This window comes from Coenobita brevimanus, chromosome 86 (assembly GCF_032717465.1).
Source record: "Coenobita brevimanus isolate Jiangsu-jjx chromosome 86, ASM3271746v2, whole genome shotgun sequence".
Lineage (NCBI taxonomy): Eukaryota > Metazoa > Arthropoda > Malacostraca > Decapoda > Coenobitidae > Coenobita > Coenobita brevimanus.
Window position 1 is genome coordinate 23,475,533 of NC_137039.1, and position 17,183 is coordinate 23,492,715.

Consider the following 17,183-nt stretch of genomic DNA (forward strand, 5'->3'; position numbering starts at 1 on the left):
TGTACAACAGTGCAGTAATTAAATAAGAGACAGTATAACAGTATTACACTGAAACATGAGGCAGTCACCATTATAAGCCTGGGAGGTACGCCAGAAATTTTGCACTAGGATGTTGGGAAGTTATTTGAAGCTATTTTTTCCCTTGAACAATTTTATTCTCACTGCATTTCTGCACTTTTACTCATCAGTTTTGTGTGTTTTTATTAGCTTATCTTATAGTACAAACACTAGCAAATATGATAGTATACAATTTATACCTATATTAATGAACTTCCAAGGTCAAATTCAGCAGTAGAATTTTTTTCTTTGAGCCCATGCAGAGTCAACCATTGTGGGGATGGAAGAGGATGGGGATGAGAAGACAGGGGATGGAGGGAGGACCAGGAGAGCTGTGTACAAAAATCACATCTGCATTCCAATGCACTCGTTTCAAACCTATGGCCCCAAAAGGCGAACTTAGGTCTGGCTTAGGTACCATGGAAACCCTTTAACGTGTAAAAATATGGACCTATATTGCGGAATTCTCATAAAGCGGGAACTTCAGGATACAATATTCCCTTATTAGGTAAGTGCCCGCTGTATGTGAAAACAAAATCCCACCTTCAAATTCTTTCATTTCTGAACACTGCCATACTGATGCTAAACATCCTGCACAGACCACTCTCAGTTATCATAATTTATTCACTTATTAACCTTCTCGTGTTTGCAAAGTCCTCATCACAGTTGACTCTTGATTTTCCAGACTAATAGGGGGAAAGAATGGTCCATTCCTGCAAAATGTCTGTTCCCGTAAAATATATAGGTCTATCTATCTATAGCCTGACGCCCTAATCCCGCAAAGGGTGGCCGCAGACAAAATGCCTCCAAGTCGCTCTGTCACCCACCATTTGAGTACCCTCCCCCAACTCACTCCCCCCCCCCCATATACCTCTCAATTCCATCCCTCCACCTCATCTTCGGTCTCCCCCTCCCTCTCCCTCCCTCCACTTCACTTCACTTACATACACCATCCTAGTCATTCATTCTCCATTCTCTCCACATCTCCAAACCACCTCAGTGTATTTCTCCCAATTTTCTCAATCAATGTGATGTGTAATACATATGTACTTTATCAAAAATACTGTAGAGACAATTCTTTACCAAAGGGGCAAAATGATTCCATCTACTATATAACAAACTTATGACCTCAAGTAATTTTGGAACATATGCAACACAAATAGTTAACTGTTGAACTGTGACTGCAAGAAATGTAAAAAAAATAAATAAATACCCGTAAAAAAAAATAAATAAATAAAATAAACTCGTAAACTCTCAATTATCCGTCGTCACAACATCCGGCCCAATGCAATATCCAGTGCATATTTTGGCTCTATTAAAGCAATAACCAGTGATTTTTTTTGCAACATCTGGCACTGAAACAGGATGTAACTGGCAGTCCAATGCACTACACTGCACTGAGGGGTCTCAACCAGCTCGTATGCGGCAGCCAACCGGCACCAGGAAAAATCCCAACTCTTGGATGCCAATGAAAACACCTATGTGCCAGCCAATCAGAATCAGTCATGGGTGTGGCTTGTCCGGCCCACCAAGAATACCCCTGCACTCTCATTCTCACCTGTGATGTCGCTGAGTCAAGACGTGTACCGGATATGTATGCTCCCGATCTTCTGACAATACGGTCACTAAACTCAAGTGCTTTGAGTAACTCTTTTGTACTAGTTGAAAATAAATGCTAATAATATTTCTACACATTACACTGTAACATCCCACGCTTTTATACATTTTTACCATACTGTTGTGCATTCTTTACATCAATTCAGTATTTATTTTATTCAGCTGAACAATGACATGAGGATAATAAATTACCAATGAGTTCCTATACATTTTGTAATATTTATCCACATTTCTAAAAGGAAATATCTTGGGTAATTAAAAAGTATTATCATAAGGGTCACTAAGGGGAGGGTGAGTGCTTGGCTGCAAGGGAAGATGCTCTCTCTCTCACTGTTTTGGTTTCTCGGGAGCAAGGTCGTATCCTCCAACCTGGAGCCTTTTCTTCTCCTAGCCCCATTATGAGTTAGTGCACTGATTTCTAATCCCCTAAAAGGTATTTTGATTGTATTGTGCCTATGTCAGTAATATTTTGAAAGCGAAATCTGCCCTTGAAATTGTGAGATATGAGAAGAGTACTGATGGTTAGGGTGGTCAAAGGACAGCAGCATTATCTAATTTCTTGAAATATTCCTTCTTTTTTTTTTTTCACATTCAAGTATAATACTTTCATCTTGTTAATGTGCTTAAAAATACCTGAAAGTCTTAACACTTTATGGGGAGCAAGTCATGGTGCAAGTCTATGTGTAAGTCCGGGAGTGGACTTCAACCAAGTTCTGGCATAGCATTTTACTTCTAAGACAGGGTCCTGCATGGCCACTGTCTGGTTTTCAAGTATTTTTCAAGCCTTGTCCAGACCTGGAACAAGTCCAATCTCCCTGGTGTCATCAAGCACGCATGGAGGGGCAGTACCTTAACCCGTCACGTCCCGAGCTATTTCGCACCTCTGACACCCCCCAGTCCCGAGGTATTACCGAAAAAATTTTTTTTTGGCTAAAACCTCTGCTTTTGGTGAGAAACATCGAAATTTCATAGAGAAATCTCTCACCTGAGGTTTAAAATACTTAATCCAGGTAGCAGTACCTCCTTACCTGACTGGGTTTTCTAACAGGCTGGCACCAAAGAAAACGAGTTCTATGGGAGGGTAACTATTTCACACCACCCATAAACGGTATTTATTTATTTACTTGTTACGATTTTATATGTAGTACGAGAGTATATTGGTTTTCAAACAGTAATATAGGCATTATGAGTATTGCTTCACTCACTAACTCATCACCATACCTGACCTTCTTTTGCCACATTACCTGATCATCATTTCTGACCGTTTCTTCTTCTAATGCTATGTAAACTTTGTCCTCCACATTGTCATCGATTGGGGAACCACTCTGGCCCTGAATGTCTTTATTGGCCAAGTCACTGGTAACAGGTGAATTGCCGAGACAATGGCGTGTGGGGGGTGGGGGGGAGGTTATGCGGTGTAAGGCATTGTCCCTGCTTGGCATCTTGTAGAGGAATAGAGGAAGGTGTCCCATGTATACTTACGAAAAATCACGAGCGAAAATTGAAAATTGTGCAAATCAGGGACCTTGCAACTGCATGACGTACCAGTACGTCATCGGGACTGGCAAACGCAAAATGTTGCAAAGTACCCATACGTCAACGGGACGTCTCGGGTTAATGAATGACCCTCAACTACACCTATTGTGTTTCAACATCCTCTCAAGAAAATACTCATCTTCCCAGAATAATACGATAATAATCCTCAGGAGAGATCTCATAAATTGAAGGGTCAACACTACCATGTGTATCTTGTACCCTTCTTCAAGTTATAGTGTGGACACTTCTTTATATTAACTCCATTTTTCATTCTTTTTGCGATGTACTACCAGTTGACAGTTCCTCAAATATTTCATATACAGTATTCCTAAACACCTTCAATTTAAATGTACTGGCCACTCATCATTTGAAAATGGTTGTTATTCGGCCAGTACACTGTGGCGTCTTATGTTCAAGATACTGTACTCTACTTTATGTGACAAGCCAAATGGTTTCCTGTAAGCCAGGAAACCATTTACAAAGCTGGGTGATAACCATATAACCAAACCATACATGCTCCCTACATGTCAACAAGTGGGTTGGTGGAGGGTTAGTGCCCCTCCCCATAAAACAACTAACTCAAAGTCAAATGGCCACCCTTTACGGGATTGTGGCGTCTGGCAATAGATAGATAGGTAGATAGATTTTACTGAACTGAGAGTGAGTCCTAAAAGCCTTAGTGCGAAAGCATGATGTGGCCCTTGCAACTTCCTTGGATTCCACCCACAATCTAAATGGCATCACATACAGGATCAAGAGAGTGCTACTTCCATAAAGAATTTGAGAATCAGTTTGTATGGCATAATTTGCTGATCCATCATGAGTTAGCTGGCAACTAATGATATAAATATGATGCAAGACTTTATGATAAGAGTACAGTGTTATATTTGTGACAACAGCAATACTGCACAACACTATTCATTGGACCAAACGGGTGTGATGAAATACCAAATTGGCGGTCATTTTGCCTAATCAGCACTTACAATTGGAAAATATGATTTTCATCACCATATCAGTTCATACATATCTAATTATCTGAAATCCAGTCAAAATTTTGTGTTTAACTTAATCAGGGTTGGAATTTATTTTTTCAATCGGATTTTTATTTAAATTTATTTTTTTCCCCTTTTATAAAAAGATTTTCTTGTGCTAAACCCTTGCCAATGTTAAGCAAAACCACATTTTGGTATCAATTTTGGGAATTCTATCAAAAGTGTACCATACTGGGTCTTTTTCCTTCCCAACTGCTGCTGTGTCCATTAGGCGTGATTATATATCAAAGTTCAAGTAAACAAACTTACAAAATAATAATAAGAATGGGAAGCGGGAGTAGGCAAATGCACCACACGCTAGCACTCCTTGGTATGGGGAAGGTTGCTCATGCTGCTGCATCACTGTGTGTCAGATACTGATGAAAGCTGCCAACTTGCCCTTTATATTTTGTCAAATCTGGATCATAATCATTAGATTCAATCATGTTACTGTGTATTCAAAGAAGAATTAAGCTCGTCAAAACTGAACATAATCACAATTATTGTTATCATCAACAAAAGAGCCTTCTTTCCTGCATTTAACCCCCTCACGCACGATGATAAAACACAAGTCAAAGTGGTGTCAGGCTGAAGAGGAACCGATGATGCACTATGACTCACTTGTCAAGTGTTGGTCTGAAGAGATGCTGATTAGGCAATTTTGGACAAAAATATTCACCAAAAATTAAGTTTTAGCATGAAGTGTGTCAATCTTTGCTGCATCATAGGGGAGGGTCTCTATTTCAAGGCCAACGCTCACAAACGCTCGGCTTTCCCTCAGCTTTTGGTGGTGTGAGGGGCGTGCACACGCGATTTTTGTCGAATTACTCGAAAACTACTGGTCATATCAAAATTCCAAAGGCACCACGTGAAAGCTTGTAAAATTCTGTAAACAGACATATGCCTACCTCTTCCATGGTACCAGCAAAATACGGCAGTAGAGTTTTTTGGAAGTTATTTTCACTGTGGAAACACATTATTCTCACTGCAATTCGGTACTTTCACTGTAATTTTACTCATCAGTTTTGTGTTTTTATTAGCTTATCATATAGTGTAAACATCACCAAAAATGATGGTATACAATTTATACCAATATAACCAACTGCTGGGGCAAGTAAAATTCATGGGAATGTTTTTCTTTGAGCGTGGGTCCAGGCTGCCCTCACGGCATTTTCTCCAATCATCACACAAATGCACTCACATTTTCCATTTCCACCAACGGCCATACCACGTTGAGTACACCGCTTCCCGTCCGATCAGCGAAGTTAAGCAACGTTGGGTCTGGTTAGTACTTGGATGGGTGACCGCCTGGGAACACCAGATGCTGTTGGCATAACGTTCTCCCTACGTGTCAAGTGGGGTTGGTGGAGGATTAGTGCCCCTCCCTGTAAAACAATTAACTCCAAGCCCTTGGCCACCCCGTTTGGGATACATGGCGTCTGGCAATGAATGAATGAATGTCACACAAACTTAGTGCTCAAAGAGGTTAACTTAATATTTGTCTTATAACAGAAGGCAATGGTTCATTGGTGCCTGGCTTGGTACAGAATAAGTACAAGACGAGTACAGGACAAGCAGATTTGACACATCTGTATAATACACATCGATCACACTCTCTATCTTCTTCCTTTTTGCTGTTTGTTTTAATCCATTCTGATTTAAATAATGATTTTTTTTCACTCTGATTTAAAATTATTTAAATCATTTAAATCAAAACCCTGCTAATAATAAAAAATAAAGATTCAGAGCAAAACCTTGCTAAAGATACCAGAAGTGATTTGTCATTAACTCGACACCTCGCCTTTGCACATTTCTAGTTTGTATGAATATTGATTTAACATGCAAATACATTTATCTACAAAACTGAAGTCCATGAAGGCATGCTGGCAGTCTAAAGGGGAAATAACCACTGACTTTAGCACACTTTTGCTTTGAATTCTGATTTTTTATTAAGTTAAACAAATTTTTTTGACCAGATTCCAGATTAGGTGTGTATGAACCTAAATGGTGGTAAAAATTATATTTTCCTATTAAAAGTGCCAATTTGGTAAATTACCACCGATTCAGTGTTTTGTCACATTGGACCAAACTAGTATATGTACTTACTCATGACCATGTGGATGAAGGCACCAACAATCATAAGAATAGTCTGTGTAAAGTCAGTCCAGATGACAGCTGTGAGACCTCCTGTAATAGTGAAAATGGTTGCAATGGCCAGCAGGATCTGGATAGAAATGTACTGCATCCACTCATCACGGTACTTGTTGCTGAATGAAGATTGCCCCTGCAGAGGTCAGCCTGTGGAGAGAACAGTGCTAGGGTAAGGAAAGTGACAATAACAGATGAAAGGAGTTGCTGTATGATGAGGTAGATTAGGAGGAAGGAGATGTCAAGAAAAGGTAGGTGAGGAGAGGAGGTCATCAGTTTTCTCTTCCTACTTGGGAGGACAACTCAAGTCCAGATCAAAGGAGCCTTGGCGGCACTGAAGAGGAGGGCCTGAAGTAGCATATTCAGATGGGGGAGCTCTGTACATTAACCCTTTAACCGCGGGCATTGTTTTGCCCCGACTGGCCTCTCCCGCGGGGGTTCCAGCCAAAATGTAAACAAACTTTAAACCTTTATAACTCTGCACAGAATAAATCTAGAGCGAAAAATAAGGTACAATTAGAAAGTACTAACCTTCGGCTTTGCATTGATGTAGGTTTCATGATTTCGTTGACTATCACTGGATGGGCAGTGCTGTTAGAAGTGAGCGATCTAAAATCACTATTTTTCGCTCACACACCATTACCTTCGCTCACACACCATTACCAAATGCCAACCTCATTCTGATAATAATACTATAAACATATATGAACACTGCACATACGATAAACACCCACTCTGTGTTCACTGAGGCAGGTAAAGGCACTGTAATTGCCCGCACTTCACTGCCACATCAGCGGTGTTGTAACCACTATTTTTCGCTCAGACACCATTACCAAATGCCAACCTCATTCTGATAATAATACTATAAACATATATGAACACTGCACATACGATAAACACCCACTCTGTGTTCACTGAGGCAGGTAAAAGGCACTGTAATTGCCCGCACTTCACTGCCACATCAGCGGTGTTGTAATCATTATTTTTCGCTCACACACCATTACCAAATGCCAACCTCATTCTGATAATAATACTATAAACATATATGAACACTGCACATATGATAAACACCCACTCTGTGTTCACTGAGGCAGGTAAAAGGCACTGTAATTGCCCGCACTTCACTGCCACATCAGCGATGTTGTCACTCACACAGCTGGACAGATACTGATGCGTGTTGGTCAGGGGTGGGGTGGGGGGCCCAGGGGGTGGGAGGAGGGAGGTGGAGGTCGGCTGGAGTGAAAGAACTTAATAGCTACTCTCCCTTGAAACAATTGGCGCATGGAAAAAACGCGGGGTATTCAAAATATTCACAAACATTCGAGAATGACACCCGCGGTTTGGTCCAGTTTTTGGAATATCATTCTGGAATGACACCAGTGGTTAAAGGGTTAAAGCAGCCTTGGCACCGCCGGGGATGGGAGCTATTACAGGGTGAAGGTCACGCATCACAACTGGAGAAATTATTTACATGATGATGTTGAAAGTTCCATACGGACGCACTTGCAAAGGAAATGCTATAAAGACGACCCCCCTCCCTTAATCTAGGGATATAATGTCATAGCGCACACTGAAATAACTGACAGATGTGGGTATAACAGAGAAAAATAACAGTACACTCCCAATTATCCAGCATAGCCAATCTATGAATTAAAATGGTATCCAGCAGTAAGTATAAAATCTTTGACATTACCCGGCATGAAGTACCCTTTCTTTTGGCTAAAAGTACATTATTATCCGACATGAGACCATTGTTGTCAGCAAACATCCAACCATAATCACAAAAAAAGAAAATAAATACACAACTAGAATGGGGTTACACTGTACTGTACTCTAATATGAAAGTGGTGGAGTGTTGAGAGATGGAGGGAAGGAGGGAGGGTTGACAACTGGTGGGCCTCGTAGCCCACAGGGTGTTGGTGCTGGGTTTACAGGGTAGATGCAGTGGTAGGAAGTAGAGTTTTGATTGGCTAAGGCATGGGAGGGAGAATTCTAATGCAGATTTTTCACTGGTTGGCTGCAGGTAGGTGGATGTTCTCTCACTCTCCATTGTAGTCCTCCACCGCTATGGTGCCAATTTACCGATGAGCCTACACTGCACTCTAAATCTCTTCCAAAACATTATTATTGTCTATCTATCTATCTATCTATTGCCAGATGCCTCAATCCCGTTTGGGGTGGCCACAAACAAATCGCCTCCAAGTCGCCCTGTCCCCCGCCATTTCACTGCCCTGCTCCCAACTCACACCCCCCTCTCTCATATACCTCCCCACCCCATCACTCCATCTCATCCTCGGCCTCCCCCTCCCTCTTCCCCACTCCACCTCACTCACATACACTCTCTTCGTCAGTCTTTCACCCTCCATCCTCTCCACATGGCCAAACCACCTCAGTGTGTTCCTCATAACGCTTCCTATCACATCCACATCCACACCACAGCGTTCCTTTATATCCTCATTCGTCAGCCTGTCTCTCCATGTGACTCCACAGGCTCCTCTTAAATAACTCATTTCCACTGCTCTTACTCTTGACTTGTGTCCTTTCAATAACGTCCAAGTGTCACTTCTGTACGTTAGAGTTGGTATCACAATACTGTCATGCAGTAACTTTTTCACTTCCATGCTCACTTCCCTGTTTCTTATCACTGCTTTCAATGAACCAGCAACCTTTCTTACCTGCTGTACCCTTTCAAGCACTTCACCCTCCAAACCCCACCTACCCAAGTACTTAAACGTACTCACATTTTCCAATTCCTCACCATCCAACCTCGCTGTACATTCACTGACTTCACCTCTCTCAAAGACCATCACTTTACTCTTCCATACATTCACCTTTAGATTCCGTTTCTTACACACTCTCCCAAACTCATCCACCAAGCCTTGCAGCTCCCCTTCGTCTTCACTCAACAACACAGTATCATCTGCAAACAACAGTACAGGGAGTTTCCAAACACTATTCTCTCTCACCAGGGTCACTCCAACATCCACTACCCTACCTTGTACCTCTTTTATTACCCCATCCATGTACAGATTGAACAACCATGGAGACATGACACATCCCTGTTTCAACCCAACTTTCAAAGAGAAAAATTCACTTAGTTCACCATCCACACGCACTGCAGCCTTCGCACCCTCGTACATACTCTTCACAGCATTCAACAACTTCCCATCTACTCCATATATTCTTAACACTTTCCACAATCCTTGTCTATTCACCCTGTCATATGCTTTCTCCAAATCCATGAAAGCCACATACAACTTCTTTCCCTTCTCTAGAAACTTTTCCACTAAAGATCTAAGAATGAATATCTGATCTACACAACCTCTTCCCTTCCTAAAGCCTCCCTGTTTTTCTCCAACTAATTTCTCTGTTCATTCTCTAACTCTGTCAATAAGTATCCTACCATACACTTTTCCTATTATACTAAGAAGACAAATGCCCCTATGATTACCACACACTTTTTTTTCCCCTTTTCCTTTGTACAAGGGAATAATTATACCTGACTTCCAATCCTCTGGGACTCTACCTTCCTCCCAGGCCAATCTGCACATCTTCCACATCCATTTTACTACTATCTCTCCCTCATGCTTCAGCATTTCACCACACACTCCATCAATTCCTGGGGCTTTCCCCAATTTGACTTTCTTCATTGCTACCACAACTTCTATCCTACTGATTTCTTCCTGTCTTCTCACCTCCCTCCTTCTCCCAGCCATTCCCCAGCCACTTATACTAGCATTACTTCCATCCTCTATGTTCAACAATTCCTTAAAGTGTTCTCTCCATCTGCTCACTTTTTCTCCCTTCTCCACTAGTAATCTACCATTTTTATCTTTCACTCCCCTGCTAACTTCACTTCCACCCTGTCTTACTCTTTTCACCTCTTTCCAGAACATTTTCTTACAGTTCCTCCACTTTACACTCAAATTCCTTCCAAATTCCTCATCCACTCTCTTCTTACTCTCCCTTACTAATCTTTTCACCTCTCCCTTTCTTTCTACATATAACTCTCTCTTCCGCCTCTCAACTTCTTCCACACCCCTGTTTCTCATCCATTCATTGTATGCTTTCTTCTTTTGTGCCACAGCCTGTCTCACCTCTTCAGTCCACCACGCTGTTCCTTGCACCCCCCTCCGTCTTCTCTTCCTTCCACACACCACATCACATGCTGCACATATTTCTTCAGTAAATATCCTACACACACCTTATTATTGTAATGACATGATATGGACATCAGAGTTTCCTGAGTCAGTTGAGGATATTACCATGTGTGTTTATATATATATATATATATATATATATATATATATATATATATTTTTTTTTTAATGTAAGGAAGAAGGAACTAAAGGCAACAAGCCCGCAAAACTGTTCCTTCCAAGAGAAAAACAAAATACAAGAGTGCTGCTGGGTGAAAGAAAATGGGTTGCCTGGCTGGGAGACTTCAGTATTATCCCAATCATCAACATGAAATTGCTTCTGCACATAAAATTAGTGTACAGTAATACCTCAATATACAATACCCCTAGATGCGATACCCCGGCTTAATGATGGGGATAGAAATGCCTCCATACCCCGTCTAATGATGGTCAAACCCTGGTTAAAAAGATTTTTATATTTTTTTTTCCTGATTATGATGATATTTTAGATTTAAAAAAACTGTGTGTTTAGACTGATTTATAAACAGTTTTTACACTTAGATTAATGTGTTTTGGCCACAGGTGGGGTGAACACTGTCATTTTGGGGTGCAGTTTGCTAAGTTTGATTTTTCCAGACTTATATTTGATGAATTCCAGATTTTATTTGTTGATTCTAGTGAGTTATTTACAGGTGCTAGGCTTTTACAGCTGTTAGGCCATTTAGTTTGGCTTTAAACTTTTGGTGGGCTCATTTGGGAGGGTTTTGGACTTGGTTGGGGGGAAACCCAAGGCTGAAGAATGCATCCCATTACTTTACCCATTAAAACTATCCCTATACATGATACCCCACCTAACGATGGGCTTTTACCTGACCAATTGCACCGTTAAACCGGGGTATACCTGACTTAGCAGTACATTATAGTATCTTATTATTAGAAACATCTACTAGCTGTTTTTTTGTGACAATTTAGAGCATTTTTTAGGGGTCAGACAGTGGATAAGTATTATAGGGTTGGGGGATCAGGGGCCCCTAGGGTGGACTTTTGCATAATCCTGCATTTTGACAGTATCTGGAAGGCCTTTGGCTCTATTATGCCGGATAACTGTTTACTGTTTTGTTTTTTTCAGGTATAACAATTATAATTGTGACAGCTTCAAAAAGTTTCGGAACTACACACTTTGAGGGCATCAACAATAAAATCTCAAGTTTTACATGTAAACCGTGGCAACTGACCATCAAACTTCCAGGCTAACTTGGCTCCAGGGTCAATCTGTCACCTATCGTTCGTCCCTACTAACCTAACCTATATGACATACCCTAACCTGACACAACTAACTGGAATTATTTGGGGCCGAATCGACACACAGCCCTCTGTACGATGTCTGCAACATTTGATGTCTACAAACTTTAGTGCTCTTAACCCTATCAGGTTTCAGCCCCAGTCAGATTACGTCTGTCCTATCAGCCGCTCTCGCACTGACCTGCATCTTTGCACAGCAATATTTTTTCTTCGATAGGTCTGCGTAAATACACATATCATGACAGAATGCTGGTTTTGGTGCCAATCTAAAGCTGAACACTGTAGTTGTAATTTACTGTGGTATGTCCAAAAAAAAAAAAAAAAAAAGTTGAAGTTAGCGAAAACCAAACGTTTTATAGCTGCCACAAAAATATTTGCCAAGAATAAAACACCATAAAAAAGGTATCAAAATCTGGACTTAACCATGCAAAACTACAATAAATTACCTTAACAAAGATACAATAGTTTATGACTACGCATGTTACTGTGCAGTAAAGCAAAAGAAAAAAGATGCACAATTCTGTATTATTCTCGGCCACATTTGCTTAGTGATCTTTTTCTTTGATCAGTCTGTGTAAATACACTTTCCATGACAGAATGCTGGTTTCGGTGTCAATTTAAAGCTGAACAGTGGTCCTTTATGGCAGTATGTTCAAAATAAGAAAACAAAGAAAATAAAGTCAAACTGGTGAGTGAAATGACGTTTAAACGAGATTTACAATGAATTTATTTCAGATCTTAATATGACGCGTGAATGCGTCATCAGACTCTCAAAGTGTTAGGTAACAAATTATATTTCCGCAGAATTTTGATACTGTAAATGAATTACAAAATCTCTATTAACAAAAATGTTATATATTTCTGCAGAATCTGGGCATCATATATTAAATACAATTACAAAAGGTCAGCAGTTATAACAGTTTTAAAATTTGTTAATGGTAGCTCTCCTGCAGTTTGATCATTTTTTCCCATGGATTTTTTGTGTTCTGACCAATTTTTAACTTCGAAATTGCTGCAAAAACACTGTTTGTTCCTGGGGTGGGGTCAGCTGCTCTAAAACTCTCAAAATAAATTTCAAGGTCAAATTAATTAAAAATTATATTAAAACCAACAGGAAAAACAATGGTAATTCTTTACCAAATGGATGCAGCCATTTCATCTATAATAAAATCATGATCTCTAGGTAAGTAATTTCTATACACATGCAACACAGACAGTTAACGGTTCAATTGTGACAGTAAAAAGTTATTGGAAAAAGACAAAATATACCTGTTTGGGGGCAGTTAAGCGGGTATCACACGGGGACCCGTGAACAATTTGTGCAGCACAAAACGGACGTCCAAACTGAGCTTGGACGTCCATACCCCATCACACGGTGGACGTCGACGGCCACCTTCTTCTTCTTTATCGAGTTCACCCCATGCGACTGGGAGGTCACTTCCAACTCCCTAGCAGACGACATGTTTATCAGCAACAACAATGGACATGAACCAGATTGTGACTTTTGCAATGGGTGCTGCAGTCCTAACCCTGCAGGATGAGGAAGAGGCCTCTGCAAGAAGACAAAGGAGGGGGAGAAGGAGGGCATTGTGGATGAGAGAATGGCTCCCACGGAGTGAAGAAAGCAGCCAGTATAGAAATATGCACCGTAGTGCTTTCTTCCCGAGTATGCCTTTCGAACGTGCGCGGGCCTCTCTTGGAAACAATCAATCCACATTCCATCATATTTACCACATTTTGGTATAAATGAAAAGTTTCTATGACAAACAGAAATATTAAAAGTACAAAGTTTACTGACGGTTTTTAATTAATCATAATATATCACCTCAACTGACTACAGAGTTGAAGATAGCAGAGGACACACACTACTTGTAAACTTCATAGAGAAGAAGGAGACCACCAAGTCGTGGACGTCCAAGGTGACCATGGACGTCCACGAATGGGTCAGGCGGTCTTCCTCCCGTGGACGGCCAAGACCCTCCCGCGGGGGCAAGTTTGGACGTCCACGGCCAGTTTGGACGTCCACGAGTCTCCTGTGTGATAGCCCCTTTAAGGAAGTGACTGGGTCACCCGTGGCAGTGTTTACCAACGATCTCACCAACTGGCCGTGTTGTTTACCCACCATTGTTCCGACTGCATGTGTCAGTGTATCCCGTGTCAAAGCTATGAGAAACTTAATGATCTGACCAAACCTAACCTGGTTATTCTTTACCTAACGAGTCCAGTGATTCTACCTATTATATAACAAACTCATGATCTCAAGGTATGTTATTTTGGCACACATGCAACGCAGATGTAACTGTTGAATTGTAACAGCAAGAGGTGATGGAAAAAGGCAAAATACTGTATACCCATCTTTGGGTAGTTAATGAAACGGCCAGGTCGCCTGCAGCAATGTTTACCGACAGTCTCTCCAACTGGCCGCATTGTTTACCAACCATCGCTCCAACCTGACACGTCAGTGTATCTCACGTCAAAGCAAAGGGAAACTTAATGACTTAGCCAAACCTAACCTAACCAAGCCAAGCCTAATCCAACCTAATCTCACTTGCATGTGACTGCCAGCTTTCAAATTTAAAAATGCACTTTAGGAACATTAAATATGGCCAGCTACTGGCAGACATCAGCGGAATATTTACACATCCTAATCCTCGTTTATAACTTTCAGAAGGAAGTTTATAACAATGCCCAATAGCTGTGGTATTAAAAAATAACAAGTATCCCGTGAAACACTCATTTCAACAGAAAATACTGAAAGGCTGCACCCATCTGGTAAAGAAATAATCCTAACCTAACTAAACCAAATCTAATCCAACCTAACCTCACTTGCATTTCACAGCCACCACTCAAATTTACAAACGTACGTTAAGAACATTAATGTTTCTGACTTAACATATTTAGGTGATGTGGGGTCTGACAGACCCCAACAATAAAAAAAAAATAAATATATATACTTACACAGCATTTATTTGGAAATCCCTATTTCTACCTGAAACTAGATCATTTTTCTTTATTTTAATAAAAAAACAAAGTCCATTTTTCACTATGCTTTTTTAAAACTTAATTTTAAATAAAAACTTCCATTTTTTTTTACACTTTTTAAAATCCCCCTATGAAAACTGAAAGGTTTCTTCTTTAAATGGTGGGTGGTCCACACATCACCGATGGTGGGAACTCCCTTTGAGAAATAGAGAAACAAAGCAAATGAATATTTCACCGGAAACAGAGAAAGTACAAAATCACGTACAAATTTCTACGTATTTTGGGCTAACTTAAATTACCACTTCCTCATATGCATATTTTTTTACGTCCAGGGCTCCATTTTCAGTCTGTATATACTGCAAACTTCTATTAACATGACAATCCATGAAAAAAAAATCTTTTACCTGCACTAGTATCTAACTGCACTCACCGGGCGCTGACAGTGGAGGCAGCAGGAGCACTCCATTCCCATCTGCAGTGACTGCAGTCAGATACTAGTGCAGGTAAAATTTCTTTTCATGGATTGTCATGTTAACAGACGTTTGCAGTACAGGTATTTACAGACTAAAAATGGAGCCCTGGATGTAAGAAATATGCACATGAGGAAGTGGTAACAATATAGGTAATCTGGGGTCTCTCAGACACGAACAAGTTACACGTTAGGTAATCTGGGGTCTGAGAAACCCCAATGGCCCTATAGGACCAAATTAGAGCCAGATACAGAAATGACCCTATTGTTCCCATGAAGGTCATCACGAGTCAGGAGGGTACTGAGAAGGACAAGTTTTTTGGATTAAAAAAAATAAACACCACATGCAAAAGAAAACCTCTGGGGTCTGTCAGACCCCATATTACCTATCTAGGGTTAATCACTTCCTGTGTCAGTCCAAGTTGTCTCCATGACCAAAACAAACACTATCACACCAATACAGGCAGCATTACTCTATCTACTTATCTATTGCCAGACGCAATAATCCCATAAGGGGTGGCCATTTGACTTTGAGTTACTGGTATTTGTTTTACGGGGAGGGGCACTAACCTCAATCAACCCACTTGCTGACACGTAGGGAGCACATACGGTTTGGTTATATGGTTACCACCCAGCGTTGTAAATGGTTTCTTGGCTTACGGGAAATCATTTGGCTTGTCACTCAATGTAAAGTCACCTGTAAAGGAAAGAAATGCAATAAGAAGTGACAGGAAAGATGGGAGAAATAGGAAGAGACGGGGGCAGGCACAGAAAAAGAATGATAAAGGCTAATGAAGAAGTAGGCAGCACTACATCAAGTGAGTGGATGATGGTCGTCACCACCTACCACATTAGCGTTACTCAAATACAGTAAATTGTTGAAAGAACAATCACATTTGTGTATTGTTGGCCTGGTGCTACACGATGTATAGGCCTGCTGTAACACAATGCTTGGCTTGGAGGTGACGACAGCAGGGAGGCACATGTGAACGAGTGGAAAAGACAGTGCTTTGAAGGGATGGTGGGACTGAAACTGAACCAAAACAATGCTCTGCACACTGGGACCACCAAATTGCCTGAGACAAGCAACGGTTGCCTTGCGTGTGCCTGGCGCTTCGTACAAAATTTTCCAAGGACAATATCATTATACCAGGGAATTCATCGTAAATCGGATTTGGGGGTGGAACGTTTCTGTTATCATTGTAGTGAATTATCGTATACCGGATCAACATATAACAAGTAATGACTGTATATATTCCTATTTGGGGGGTATTTAATGAAGCGGCCAGGTCATTCTCAGCAGTGTTTACCAGCAACTTCTGACTAGCCGTGTTGTTCACCAACCATCACTCCGACTGGAGGTGTCAGTATATCCCATGTCAGAGCAATGGGAAACTTAATGATTTAACCAAACCTAACCTATCTAAACCATACCTAATCCAACTTAACCTAACTTCTGTTTGACAGCCAGCTTTCAAATTTAAAAATGTGTGTTAGGAATGTTAAATATGGCTGGCTATTGGTAAAAGTCAGTGGAATATTTACGTGTTCTAAAATCTCATAGCTTGCCGAGGTGATTTTATGAAAATGCCCAGTAACTGCGGCAATCCAGGGAAAATAACAAGCAACCTCTGAAAGCCTCATCTCAATAGAAAATTTGGAAAAGCAGTCACAGTTTGGTAAAGAATTAACTTTTATTTCTGTACAGAAAACATGGAACGGCCGCACTCGTTTGCAAATGAATAAAACAATTTCGTCTTCAAAATATTATAGCTTTGTAAATAATTACCCAAAATAACGAGTTCGCAACACGCCCATATACTGAGAAGAAAAAAATTCTAGGCTACCGGATGGTGCTGGTGCAACACACATTTGCATGGCTGTGGCACAAAAAGAATTTAC

At 40.7% G+C, this 17,183-nt stretch overlaps 1 protein-coding gene and 1 non-coding gene across 2 annotated transcripts in view; one reads left to right on the forward strand and one right to left on the reverse strand.

The window, feature by feature from the left end:
• Positions 1 to 4,588: 4,588 nt before the first annotated feature.
• The window catches only part of LOC145410608 (uncharacterized), a 39,413-nt gene continuing 26,818 nt past the window's right edge, over positions 4,589 to 17,183 (reverse strand). The window contains exons 11-12 of the mRNA XM_080280720.1: positions 6,348 to 6,428; positions 4,589 to 4,659 (exon numbers count right to left, since the gene is read on the reverse strand). Coding sequence (XP_080136846.1) covers positions 4,589 to 4,659; positions 6,348 to 6,428 — 152 coding nt within the window. The remainder of the gene's footprint in view (positions 4,660 to 6,347; positions 6,429 to 17,183) is intronic.
• LOC145410862 (5S ribosomal RNA) lies at positions 5,456 to 5,574 on the forward strand. The gene has a single exon (XR_013899317.1). It is a non-coding gene; the product is annotated as a 5S ribosomal RNA (ribosomal RNA).